We start from the raw sequence: 13130 nt of genomic DNA, 5'->3' as shown, positions 1-13130 counted from the left end.
CGAAGCTATCGACCGGAGTTTAGGGACTACTTAAAATGCCGACTAAGATAATATTGGACGATTTTTTTTTTCATTTTCCTATATTTCGATCGTCTATACGTCAGAAAAATAATGTTATCCGTCGTTTGATGAAACTTGTATGTGTCTACCGTCTATGAGTTCAACGAGAGATGATTGAATCGGTTTAATTAGTGTTTCATCGCGCGCGACAGTTAAATTCGTGGGATTGCTTTGTATGTTTTGAATGAAGAAGGCTCTCAGACTCAACAATTTTAAAATCATCGACTACACATACCACACGCGATGTCGTCAGTAGCGCCATTCGTGTCCATATAGATGAATACTGGTGAGTTTAATCATTTAAGCGAGTTAAATTGAGGACAAAATATTTTAAATTTTTTTTATTGGGCTCGTTTTCAGGACGCTCGATTTTTTTCTAATTTGACGAACGATATTTCTTAGATTTTCAGTCAGAGTTTCTGAATTTTCGGTATATTCAGGCAGTGACGAGCAGCGGTGAGGAGTGTGGTGATTGGCGGATCAGCGATGAGAAATTGAGCCGACGTTGTAGCAGCACTGTAGGTAGGCCTACACCGTCGATGTATGCAGGCTCGAAGGCAGTTCGAAAACGGGCAAGGGACGAAGATACAGCGAGTAATACGAGTGCGAGTGGATCGGTTAGTTCGACGGATAGCAGCAGCGTTTGTCCGGGAACCTCTTATGCCATGCCTGCTAATAGTCGAAGCAGGCGTTCATCTTCTCTGCCGGCGCCGATGTTGGCAGAACGTCCGAAGCGTCAAATTGTTCCTAAGTCACCGGTAAGTCAATGAAGTTAAGCTTCACTTTTAGCTAGTGCTCGTATTTCATGGATCATGATTTGTAGCAAGTCGACTAAGTGCGAATTTTTTTATAAAATCTGTTGAGGCACTGATTTATGCTTACTTATCACAAAAACATCAATAAGTGCTGAAGAAAAGTGTGACGTTATCAATCAGTGCTGAAAAGTGTGATTCTTTTACTTTTGTCCTAGTGCATAAATGACATAGCCTTAGTGATTTTACGTTGTTTTAATTATGTCATCGTTTTATTGTTATGGTTTGACAAATAATGATGAGCAGTTACAATGTCTGTCCTGGGCGCAATTCACTAAAAAGTGTTACTTTTCCTGCACCAAAAGTGCTAACTTTTGCTTAAGCCTTGTGGATTTCTTTGTTATATTAGTAATGGTATGAAATTTAAGAACGAGTTCAGACATGTTTACAGCCGAACTGATTCCTGGTGTGGTAGATAAATTTCTAAAGATATTATCAATTTCATTTCCTTCAGGAAAATAGCGTGACAGGATTATCATGGCGCGAAGAGACTCAATTGAAAAAGGCTTTGTACGCCTCTCTGAATGAGAGTAAACTGCAGCGAAGTCTTTCGAAAGAAATCAAAGAATCAGAATCTGGAGATTTGTCGGAATCCTCACAGTCAGCAGTAAGTCTGATATAAAGTGGGGACCTCACTTCGTCATTTAAAATCATCAATCCTGTCGAAACCAATGAACATCTACAAATTATTTAAGTAGATTAACCTCATTATTAATTATTAAATCAATAAATCTACAATTATTGCAAAACGGCTCATCCTTTATCTTAAATGTATTTGAATAATTAGTTTGTAATCAAACACTTGGCTTTGCTTAGAATTAAGTACTTGTAATTAAATAACTCTTGTTAGTAGTTTTATTCATTTGATTCACTTGTTACCTATGTATTAGGTTCATAAAAATGCATCTTCATCATTTTTCAGGCTGATAAAAGAAGTCTTCAGATTAATGGATCAAAAATTTCAGAAGGATCGTTCTGTCAGGACAAGAATTCTTTAAAACCAAACAGTTCAAACAGGTATGAATCAATGATGAACAGTTATTCATTTTGTCTATTATGTTGTAGATTGTAACTTGAATCTTAATTTGTGCTAATCATTGATTGGTAATTGTAGAAGTAAGGTGCGTGCTCAAAGGAAGTTTGCCGAAGGTTCTCGTCCTAACAGTCCATGCGTCACGCCAGTGAAATTAAAGGATCCTCTTGGATCTCCAACAATGCTATCTACAATGTCGCATGGCGATATTCCTCCCACAAAGCGACTTCAAAAGACTGAAGATTTCCTCACATTTTTATGTATTAGAAGTAAGTTTAGCATTTTAAAGCGATATAAAGAGGCTTGTTAGGGGTAGGTTTTAAGAGATTTAACCTTCTGGTACCTGCCTGTAATATTTTTTTGTATTTCCAATTTCAGAAAACCCATTTTTACCCCCACAATTTGAAGTATTCAAACAGCCCACGGTTATTGAACATATTCCTCCTTATCGTTCTTCATCATCGAGATTACACTTGCTGAATCGGGGATCTCACAAGAGAGATGATTTAGGCGTGCGACCTCTTGTAAGTATGAATTGCTAGTAATAATTCAATGCAATTATAACAATGATATCGTATATTGATGCTGCGTGTCTTTGGTAAATTATGTATGACAGCTTATGTTAAACGTACCTTTGTGTAGAGCAAGAGTGCCATTCCAAAAAAACATTATTTTCATTTGAAGCACGTTTTTAGCCCCAGTGGGCCGTTGCATCATTCAACTTATCATCGCTAAATAACTTGAATTGCGAGTACGAATCGTAAGTTAGGTATTGTGTCCATATTCCTTAGGCGGGCATGTGGTCCTTGAACTCCGAACCATTTTCTGGAATGCTTGAATTCATTAATATGTTCTACTTATGCTTCATTTCAAATTTTCATACATTATTACTCAGGAAAAGCAGGATCTCGAAAAACCTTTAAGAATTAGTCTAAGACACACGTGGCCATCACAGCCTTGTTGTTTCAAACCAGAAAATGAATGGTGGTTGCAGCGCGACACGAAACGTGTCTATTGGTCGAAAGATGCAATATCGTTCGATGATCTTGTCTTTCCTTTCGATTTCCGCGCAGAGAAGGATGAATCTCATAACAGCGAGACAATCGACGAAACAACGGATAAAATTTCAGGCACCATGCATGCCAGTGAGGAAAACATCGCGTTGCCAGCACCAGACGTGTTGAAAATAACGTCTATGGCTAATGCTGCTTGCGTCGAATTCGGGACGGATCAAAAACCGATGTTTTCAGATTTTGCGAGTACACTGTTGACCGAAAACTGGGATATCGATATTGATCAATACGCATTTGAAGATGACAAAGAGAAGATCGAATCTGAATTGTTAGGACCCGATAAAGATTGTTTGTCACCTCTTGCATTACCTTCTACACCCCGGAAAGATGCTAAGAATGTCGGCGTATTGAATCCGCTTTTAGATCATAGTTACGGACATGAGACACTCCTCGATCGTGTGTCGGCTATTATTCGTCGAAATAATGACCATCAGAATGAATCAGATTCTGCTGAAAATGAAACTGAAGCGCCAACTTGTCAGTCAGCTTTGATGGAAAATATGTTAAACCCTGAACAACAAGCTGTCTCAACTCCACATTGTGATGAGCATTCACCAAACTACATCACAAATACAAATCTATCATCATCCAATGGAGTACAGAGTTGCTGCCGTGAAAAGTCTGATCAACCTGCCTCAATACATCCACTGACTCGGCTGTTTGGTTTTCATGATCAGTGTATTAAACTGCCAATAATACATGTTTCAAGGGATATAATTCTCGCTGTGAAAGGAACATTGAAAGAGGATGATCTTGATCAATCTGCTGTGGGAGAAGATGTAGCAAATAATGATTCATTCAATGTGAATAAACTCACTGGTAAATCTATTGATAGTGGTTGTCATAAAGAAACAAGCTTAGATATAGCTTCAAAAACCGATACTGCGTCTTTAGAATTGAACAATCCTGCAACGGTTACTGGTAGTTGGGTAACTGACCTGAATACTTCAACAGATGAAATAAACAATTCCCTTAAATTTGAGGAACCTAGTCAAGATCCTGAATCAGAGAAAATGAGGTCAGATGATGTGGCCCTGGTCACTGGGCTGATAAGAAAATCACAATCTCCTGAAATTGAATGTTTTGACACTAGATCTTTCATGAACAAAACATATTCGAATAATAATAAATGTAATAAATCATTCAAGCGAGTTCGTTTTCTCGATGGTCTGACAGTAGGCAGTGATTGTGAACAAACGAAAATACAGAGGAATAAAAAAACCGTTGACACTGTTAGTACTATGAGTAGCACAGATGTGATTTCTCCAAGATTAGCAGGAACTTCATCACACTTTGAGAGCAAAAATCAGTGGTATGATGATGAGAAGCCATTGAAAGCCAGTGACCTGTCTACTATGATACTGTGGCCCCTGCCACCTGCGATACCTGCTCCTGGAATATGGAAGGTTATTTCGTTTGCTAATTTTGCAGTTCAAGATGCATGCGTTGATTCATTTCGTTGCTGATGATTTTTTACTAACAAAATACTTATTTACGGAATCATGTTATATGTTATCACTAAACTACATTACACTCACACTTGCATTGCTTTATGGTGCACAGACAGAATGAAGATTTCGATTAAGATGCCAACAGCAAAAATTGTATTTATGTTTAGTGGTTAGACATCCTTCTCCCGTAATCGTCTCTGAATCCAACATTATATATAACAATGAATACATTTTTTCACCAATACTGAAATAATTTAATTAATTTCCGGTTTGTATTTACAGTCGTATGGTAGATCCCGTCGTGCTGAACCGAAGAAAAGAAACAAAATTATTGCGAATCAGGATTCGGATAATCCTATAAAGAGACCTCGTGGGCGACCAGTGGGTTCGAAGTCAGGTCCAAAAGTGCAAACCGGTGTTGTTGCAGCTACTAAACTAGCGAAAGCCGCTCGGCAAACAATGATGCGCAAATCACAGGCGAAAGCTTCTCAAAAGGCTTCCAGTAAAAGCGTTAAAAAACCGGTGAAGATTTCGCAACGCCAGCAGCAAATGAGAAAACGCCTACGCCAACGACTAGTTCGTAAACTAAGACCACGTCGAAGTCGCGTTCCTATCGAAGCTCTGATGATGAGCGATCAAGACGATGACGATTATTTCGAAGATTTTGAACACCTCATCGACGTCATACCGGCGGCAGTAGTTAGAACGGACGGAGATGTTGTGGAGGCAGATATCAGTAGTGGTGAGGAGTTAGATGATGTTGATGATGATGATGATGATGATGATGATGATGATGTTGATGAGGCATCGAAACCACGTTCGTTGCGCAGTACGACGGTGGCAGTTCGTAATAGTTTTTCATCTCCGAGAAAAATTAATCACGACAATAATCGGTGTCGGTCTTCGAGTCGTTTGATCAGTTCGTATCGAGACACGGATAGCGAGAGTTTACACAGCATTTCTGATAGTGTGACTAGCAGTACGCGCTCAACACGGTCGATGTGTACGGCTGGAATGACGCCGTCCCCATTAAAAACAAAAAGCTTCTATGCCGAGAAGCGTAAATTGAGTCCGGTTGTGCCTTTAAAGGTGAACATCCCTTCAGGAAGACGCAACGATGGTTCGAAATCGGCTCGAGCTGGTTGGACGTCATGCGGTAGCGCGTCAAATGGCGGCAGCCCGTCGACGAGTCGGGATTCCACGCCGATTTCACGAAGCGTCCAATCGCAGCGTAAACGCGCCCTCGACGATATCGACGGTTTACCGAACATTATCTCGAATCTCGATCAAATATTAGCCGACGTGCCGAAACGTGTTCAAAATTCTGATCGTGTCTCTTCGAAAACGGCGAACCGTCCGTTGAAAAGGTCGCGTGGACGACCTTCAAAATCTGACGCCGATGATTGGACGAGTCCCGCGAAGAAGAAGGCAAAACGATCCAGTAAGTTACCGTTGATTTTTCTCGTGATTCCCATAAGTTTTGTAACGTCCTTATCCAAATTTCTCTCATAACCGCATGCATGTATGTTTTACTGAACGATTGAGTTGTATTCTATGCATAAGAACCTGTTACCTGTATCTGTCGCCTTAGGAGGATCGGTGAAGGAGAGTCATTCCGGGCAGTCGAGTTATTCTGGTGTAGGTTGTGCAACTGGTGGTAGCGGTAGTCGTGTCATACAATGTCCAGTTTACAAGCCGACGGAGCTCGAATTCAAAGACCCTATATTATACATATCTTCGATCAAAGAGGAGGCTTCGCATTACGGAATATGTCGAATTATCCCGCCCGAATCCTGGAAGGTTATTATCTTGCATACACCTAATACTAAACCTTTGGAAATTGCTGAAAATACTTCATACAATCTATTTGTGATTACCCTACTACCTCATGTGCATATGTAAATTCAAGTTTGCTTCGATTCAATAAATCACTGGAAATCGTATCTTACCGACAACTGTAATGATTGAATGAAGCAAAATTGTTCGTATCGTGTTGTCCTAGAATAAGATTGGAATTTTCTATGCGTGCATTTTTTTTAAATTCATAGTACGAATTCGATACTTAGTATTTCATGTTGCATTTGATTTTTGTTTGTAGCCTGATTGTAAAGTTCATGACGAGATGCGATTCATCAGTCAAATGCAGTACATTCACATGCTGCGCGAGAAGTGGGGACCGAGTTTACAGAAGCTCGAGTGTATTAAGAAACATTTACATTCTCAGGGCCTCGATCTAGAGACATTGCCAGTGGTATGTCATGAAAAGTATAATCCTACTGTTTTTCAAAAATATATATTCTCTATACCTTATGTTATAACTAACTCCATTCATTTGATATGTGTTGGCATCTGTTCATTTATGTTTCTTTACCTAAATCAATTGTTTTGCAACTTATCTACTTGTAGATTGGAGGAGTTGAACTTGATTTGCCTCGTTTGTCCTCAGTTATTCAAGGTCTAGGCGGTTTGCGCAATGTTCCAGACAAGAAACGATGGGGCAAAGTCGCCGATTTGCTCGGCATTTCAAAACTTGTAAGATTATTTTCTAGATTCTATTTGTGATCCAACTTCTATAGTCTTCAGCCAGTCTGATACGATACGATAAACAAAAGTTTAATCATCTCTATCTTTGTCGCAGGCCTTGGATCGCACGACTAAACTTTATGATGCTTATTGTCGATATTTGCTATCATACGATACGTTATCGGATGCAGATAAACAGAAGTTAGAGGATTCTGTGTTGGAGGATTGGAAAAGTGGTGAAATGCCAACACCTGATAATATCGTTCGGGTAATAGATGCTTTCTCAAATGACCTTATATTCTGCCCAATCTCTTAAACTGGTTAGTTCCATGCTTTCAGGATGTATTCCGCTAATCAGATTGTATTTTCGTTGATAGGGTCGATCAAATTCACTCAGCGGTTTCTACCGAGCAGCTAGAAATACATTCGCCATGTGGTTCAAAGATGTCGAAACGTCTACTGATCAAATTGAGGTATGCATTGATGTTATTCTATATTCATGGATCAGGACCCATTTAATTCAATTTCGCTTCGATTGTTTTTCGTTTGATTGTATTTAGAATGAATATTGGAATGTTATTGATGATCGACAGCATCATGTCGCCATACAGTACGGTCACGTAGACACAAAGACTTCGGGAAGTGGATTCCCCAGTAGAAAGGAGAACCCATACTGCAAGTTAGTATATCTCTGACACAGACATCTCATTTATGCTATGAAAACTCTGACTTAGTGTAGACTATTTGACAAGAATTTAGTCGAAAGACTTTTGTAGTATGACGGAGCCTAGTTTTCAGTAGATATATGCAAAAATAACAACTTTGAACCTCAACTGCCTGTTCAGTATTCAGCCATTGAATATGCTTACAGTTGCTTAAGACTTCATGAATTAGTTTCTGAATTAAAAAATTTCAGGCATCCATGGAATCTGAACGTTTTAGCCATGAACAATGGATCGTTACTTCGCAATCTTGGTTCTGTAAGTGGTAAGTATTCATCTGAAGCAATACCCGATAGAGTGTCTTCTCTACTGATTTTCAGTTAAACTGCAATAAGTTTTACTATTCTTTCAGGCGTTACTGTGCCTACACTACATATTGGTATGTTATTCTCCACGAAATGTTGGTCTCGTGATAATCACATGCTTCCGTACATAAACTATCTGCACACTGGCGCTGATACTATCTGGTATGTAACGGTACTTTTTAATAAAACTTGCATTTTCGTAAGCCATACTGGTTTGTTTTTTAAATTGCAATTCATTCTGTTTGCAGGTACAGCATAGTCAAAGGTCAAGTCGGTAAATTCAAACAGTTGATGGCTGATTTGTTTCCAGATCGATTACATGATCATCCGATCACGTCTAAAAACGGAGCTGTTATGGTAAGAAACAGATTCCCAATCAGAAAATAACAAAATGTAGCAGTCTTTTGAAATAATCAGTCGTTGTGGTACAAGATGTCCGTTGTAAGCTGTATGAATATATTTTTAGGTAAGCCCCGATGTTCTGATTGAAGGTGGTGTAAATGTCTGTCGAACTGTACAGCGCCAGCGAGAGTTTGTCGTCGTATTTCCCGAGACTTATTGCGCATCAGTTTGTTGCGGGTATAACATCTCAGAAAGTGTGCATTACGCCACTACAGATTATTTGCCTTTAGGCACCTGTGCCGCCAAGGTAAAGGGATCTGTTGTAAGTTTTTTCATCTTTCATTTCTTCCCCCTTTACTGAATCGCCGTAACTTTTCTACTAATATCTAAAGCATCTGCATTTTCCAGATCTCAATATATGTTCATTCTTCTTGGTGTTTGTTTAACGTACTGATGTGTATCTTCACATGTTTTGTATTTGTACACTGTGTATTGTAATCGCCCCTATTTTTCAAAAAAAATATTTTGGTTTATAGATTTTATATGTTCATGAATTGAATATGTATATAATATTTTTCATACAGGAATTAGCTGATGCCAGTGAAGCGGAGAAATTTTCGATGGATAAGCTGTTGTATGTGTTGGCTAAAAGTGAAAAGACTAGTAACATTATCTTACAATCTGTTTTACCACATCTTGAATCTGCAATGTAAGTGAACAATATTTCGATTGTCTGTATTCTTTCCTCGGTTCAAGAAGAGAGCATACAGCTTTTGGGTTTTATTTCCAGTGAAGATGAGTTATCATTAAGACAGCAACTACGAGAAGCCGGATTAAAGAACAGTGATCAGATGGTAATGCTTGATGAGAATGTGTACGCTTATGCCAAGAAACGCAAGAATCTCGAGTTTATGGAAGAGGAGGACAATGTCTGTAAAATTAGCCGCAAGATATGCTTTTTTTCAATGGTATGTCCCATCACGTTCTTCGTTTCTTGACCATTTTACGATTTTCCAGTCAATTTTTTTCTGCATATTTGAGCAGGTTGTAAATGTAGTTGAAGACAAAGTGTACTCATTGCCGCATGCACTGCAACACATACTGAAAAAGAAAAATCTGCGTGCCTGTAAACTAATGTACAGACATTCTGAGGTATGTAAGATCATTGGGCCTTGTCTCACAGACGAGATAAGATTAGCTACTGGGTATTTCAGATATAGAGTTTAAGCCGCTTAATCCATTTATGTATTGGTAGACTGTACGCAATATCCAGATTAGATAAAAATTTGGATTAAACTGAATGGGATTAAGCGGATTTTACTCCATTTACTGAAAATTCATTGAAAACTCATACAATTTAGTTTTAGTGCCCGTAGTGCATGTAGTATATATATATATATATATATATTTACCGTTCAGGAAGATTTGTTGAATCTCATAACTTCGGTGAAAGATCGATTGAAAGTTCCGCAAACAAAAAGAAAAACAGCGAAGAAGTCATCCAACACGCCGAGATGATACAGCGAAATATTCTAGGAAAGTGTAGACATCTCAAAAATGAACTTAGAATTTGATGCAGTGTGTGATGATGAATATTGAAAATCAGTATTAGACATTATTCTAAGGCCAGTGCAGCTCAAGAATGACTTTTTCATCGCGCAAATAAACGGAAATAACCATCTCCAGAACCTTACATACAAAAAGCAATATTGTTTGAATGTTGTAAGATAAATAGCTGTATTTTTTTAATGGCTTATTAATTTACATATCATTATTTGTAATTTAGTGTAATTACAGGGTTTTCCCGTGTCGATTTTTGAATGAAGAAAAATGTTTTAAAACAGTTGTTGTTGACGTAATAGTTAGGCCAGTTGACATGTATATCTAAGTATAAACAGCGCTACACCTGCATTGAAGAAAATGCGTATTACTATCACATCATTCCAGTGAACTACAAATACAGTGGAACCTCATTAATACGAATCTTGTGTGCAAAAGTGAAATTTTCGTATTTCGTATTATATACAAAGCTTGATGAATATAAATTATCTTAGCTGGAACATGCTTGAAATCATTGTAATGAATGGAGTTTCGTCTCAAACAGAATCGTATTAACGAGGTTCGGCTGTACAATACATGTTTGTTTATTATCGTGAATTAGTGTATAAGTTATTTAAGCCAATGCAGAAGAGGCAAGATTGATTGTAGACTTAATTCATAAGTCAGGAAATGTTTATCTTAGTTTGATTAAGCACTGAGTAAGGGGCGAGTCTACTTAATACGGATAAATGTATATACATCAATAGCATGTATAGTGTTTGTTCTTGCGCTTCATACCTTTAATAACTGTAAATGAATGGAAATTATGTTTTACTAAGTGTAATTAAGTACATGTAGTTGTAATTTTTCAAATAAAAAAATTTTGTAATATAGCTTGCGCGTATAGTTTTGTGTGTGTCTAAAGAGCTGATATTCAGTTTTCAGTGCTTGAGGATTTTTCTTGATGCGACAAATTACTAGCGGCAAGACTACTGAAGAAAACGGGAATAACAATTTCATAATGTTATCCCGACATTCTTTGGATCATCGAGAGAGGAATGAAAAGGGACGAAAGTGCACCTCTGCTCTGCTGATCAGTATAGTATCCATCATTTGATTAAATGTCTTATTTGCGTGTTGACCGCATCTTTAGCGAGACGCTGATGAGGGGATCAATGCTTTAACAATTAACTTGTCCTTGTACCATGGATGACACGTGAAATTTATTGGTCCTTTATCTGGGCAAGTAAAAACTATCGTGTTAGTAGAATCTTGGCGTTATTATTTAACAAATATTTACTCCAATGTAGAATATTGGAATATAAACTCCCTACTTACGATACTATGAATCCGTCCTAAATTATGATTGATTATCCTTATTTTTAGGTAACGATATTCTAATGTATAGCAAAACTCTCTTATACTTGTTAATTACCCGAAACGCACGCCGCTTTGAAAATATAACTTGAGTCAAGATTTGTTAGACAGTCGTTTCTAAATCAGTCAGCTTAGGACACTCCACATAATCATCGCACTTGACTACCGGTAATAAGAGCAGAAAGAAAAGATAAGATAAGCATTCATGATAACGTTATTTGTAGATGTATTTCTTTTTTATTTCATAGTATTGTATTTGCCATCGTACTATAATGAGAACATTTCATCGCAGCACGGCGGCCTGAAAAAACATTCGATTCCTGACTCTGGACAACAACAAGGACTACACCGGCCGGGACAACCGGGCATGTAAGGTTGAGGAACTTCTACAAAAGAAACGAAACAGCTTTGACGACCATGATTTTCGCAGTTTTACAATCAAGATATTGCGGATCTAGCTCGTTTGCGTGATACAGCAATTAATATTGATTGCTGTATCACGAGTATAATATTTCATTACATATCATAGATAAGTTGAGACTATTAGTAGAACTATTTTAGATAAAAGCTGCTTGATAGTTAAACTACTTTGATTTTTAAAAAAATGATTGGCCTACATATAAAAGTAACTGCAACATTTCAGTACATATTTAGACGTAAATTCCTTTATAACAAGACCGTAATTTTCTGACAAACCAACAAATCTAAAAACCTAGTCGCCATAGGCTTTACCTTGTGCTCTCTGTTCTCCTAACAGACACACTGCAACCACGAAAATTATTACAAATTTAGCAGCCCTCATCTTAAAAGCACCTCGAGATATCTGACGGTTCTAGCCTCAATTACTGTTATAAATATCAATTTCAAGTGAATTCGGCATGTGGAAACAAAAAAGATATGAACCGGAATTTTTGAAGTATAAATGATATGGAACGCATGATTGATGAGAATTTTATTTTTAAGAACTAAGTTGACTTCGATAGGTTGATTTGTGCAATCAAATTCGTTCATATCTAGTAATTAAATGATAGTTCAACGAGTAGAATAATCAACGTAGGTTTATTCATAAATCCGACATCATTCGATGAATAAGCACAATTTCTATAACAACCACGATTTTTATATCAATTTTATTTGATTGAATACAATAGTTTATAGAAGAGAGTGATGTAATTCCTCGAAACCACCAGCAGTCATTATCGATCGTTACTTTTTCTCATAACTGGCATTGTCTTCTATATGATATCCTGAAAATTGAGACCAAAAAAGCCATTTCATCATCTCGATGTTTCAATAAAACTTTTGAAAATTAGAAAATAAACATTTCTTTTAAATACATTTTCACGTTCAACGTATATTATAAGCCTATACTTACGTCTTGAAAACAACAGTTTGGAATTCGGCGGCACATCATAACTCCGGGGCAACAGCAGGGACTACACTTTCCTGGACATCGGTCAAGTCGACCGGAGAGAACTGCCCCTGAATGATACAAAAATGAAATCTAATAACCTAAAAACGATCCCATTTTGACTTTTTTAAATGGTGTTTTAGTATCGGCCTCATTTCAAGACTAGACTGGAAAGGTCAACGACCCGACATCACGTATGATAAACCCCACGCCGAGGGAACATTGGTAAACAATTGATAGTACTATTTCAATCCTAGAATAAATAATCAAAGTTAAAATGTGTGAAATACCTTCTACGTTTAGGCTTACGCCTATCATAAAAATCGCAACCACGAGAATCAACAGTTTCGCATTCATTTCGCTTGAGGTTTGCACTTGAAATGAAATGATTTATTATCTTGATTCTATTTCGATATAAAATTTGTACGATAGCTTTTTGACTAATTTGAAAGTTACGAAACATCTGTTGTTTGTCTCAATGT

The 13130-nt window shown here is 37.5% G+C and overlaps 1 protein-coding gene and 1 long non-coding RNA gene across 3 annotated transcripts; one reads left to right on the top strand and one right to left on the bottom strand.

Moving 5' to 3' along the window:
- Positions 1-29: 29 nt before the first annotated feature.
- On the top strand, positions 30-10694 carry LOC141902428 (uncharacterized). Of its 2 annotated transcripts, none has more exons than XM_074790144.1 (21): positions 30-346; positions 463-818; positions 1327-1479; positions 1795-1889; positions 1987-2174; positions 2284-2429; positions 4712-5870; positions 6021-6229; positions 6528-6680; positions 6836-6961; positions 7068-7220; positions 7330-7425; positions 7513-7631; positions 7869-7939; positions 8027-8141; positions 8228-8336; positions 8446-8628; positions 8906-9030; positions 9112-9289; positions 9366-9473; positions 9741-10694. In XM_074790144.1, the coding sequence occupies exons 1-21, from the start codon at positions 337-339 to the stop codon at positions 9837-9839; spliced, it is 3951 nt and encodes a 1316-aa protein (XP_074646245.1). In that variant the 5' UTR covers positions 30-336; the 3' UTR covers positions 9840-10694. The 2 variants fall into 2 exon arrangements, with proteins under 2 accessions (XP_074646245.1, XP_074646244.1); XM_074790143.1 differs by having other exon boundaries at positions 8446-8643.
- Positions 10695-11446: 752 nt separating this feature from the next.
- Positions 11447-12091, bottom strand: LOC141902717 (uncharacterized). Its single transcript, XR_012618928.1, has 2 exons — positions 11970-12091; positions 11447-11623 (listed from the first exon to the last, which is right to left on the bottom strand). It is a non-coding gene; the product is annotated as an uncharacterized LOC141902717 (long non-coding RNA).
- Between the last annotated feature and the right edge of the window lie 1039 nt (positions 12092-13130).

This window comes from Tubulanus polymorphus, chromosome 3 (assembly GCF_964204645.1).
Source record: "Tubulanus polymorphus chromosome 3, tnTubPoly1.2, whole genome shotgun sequence".
Classification (NCBI taxonomy): domain Eukaryota; kingdom Metazoa; phylum Nemertea; class Palaeonemertea; order Tubulaniformes; family Tubulanidae; genus Tubulanus; species Tubulanus polymorphus.
Note: the sequence above shows the minus strand (reverse complement) of the source record. Positions and strands in the feature narration are given on the sequence as shown.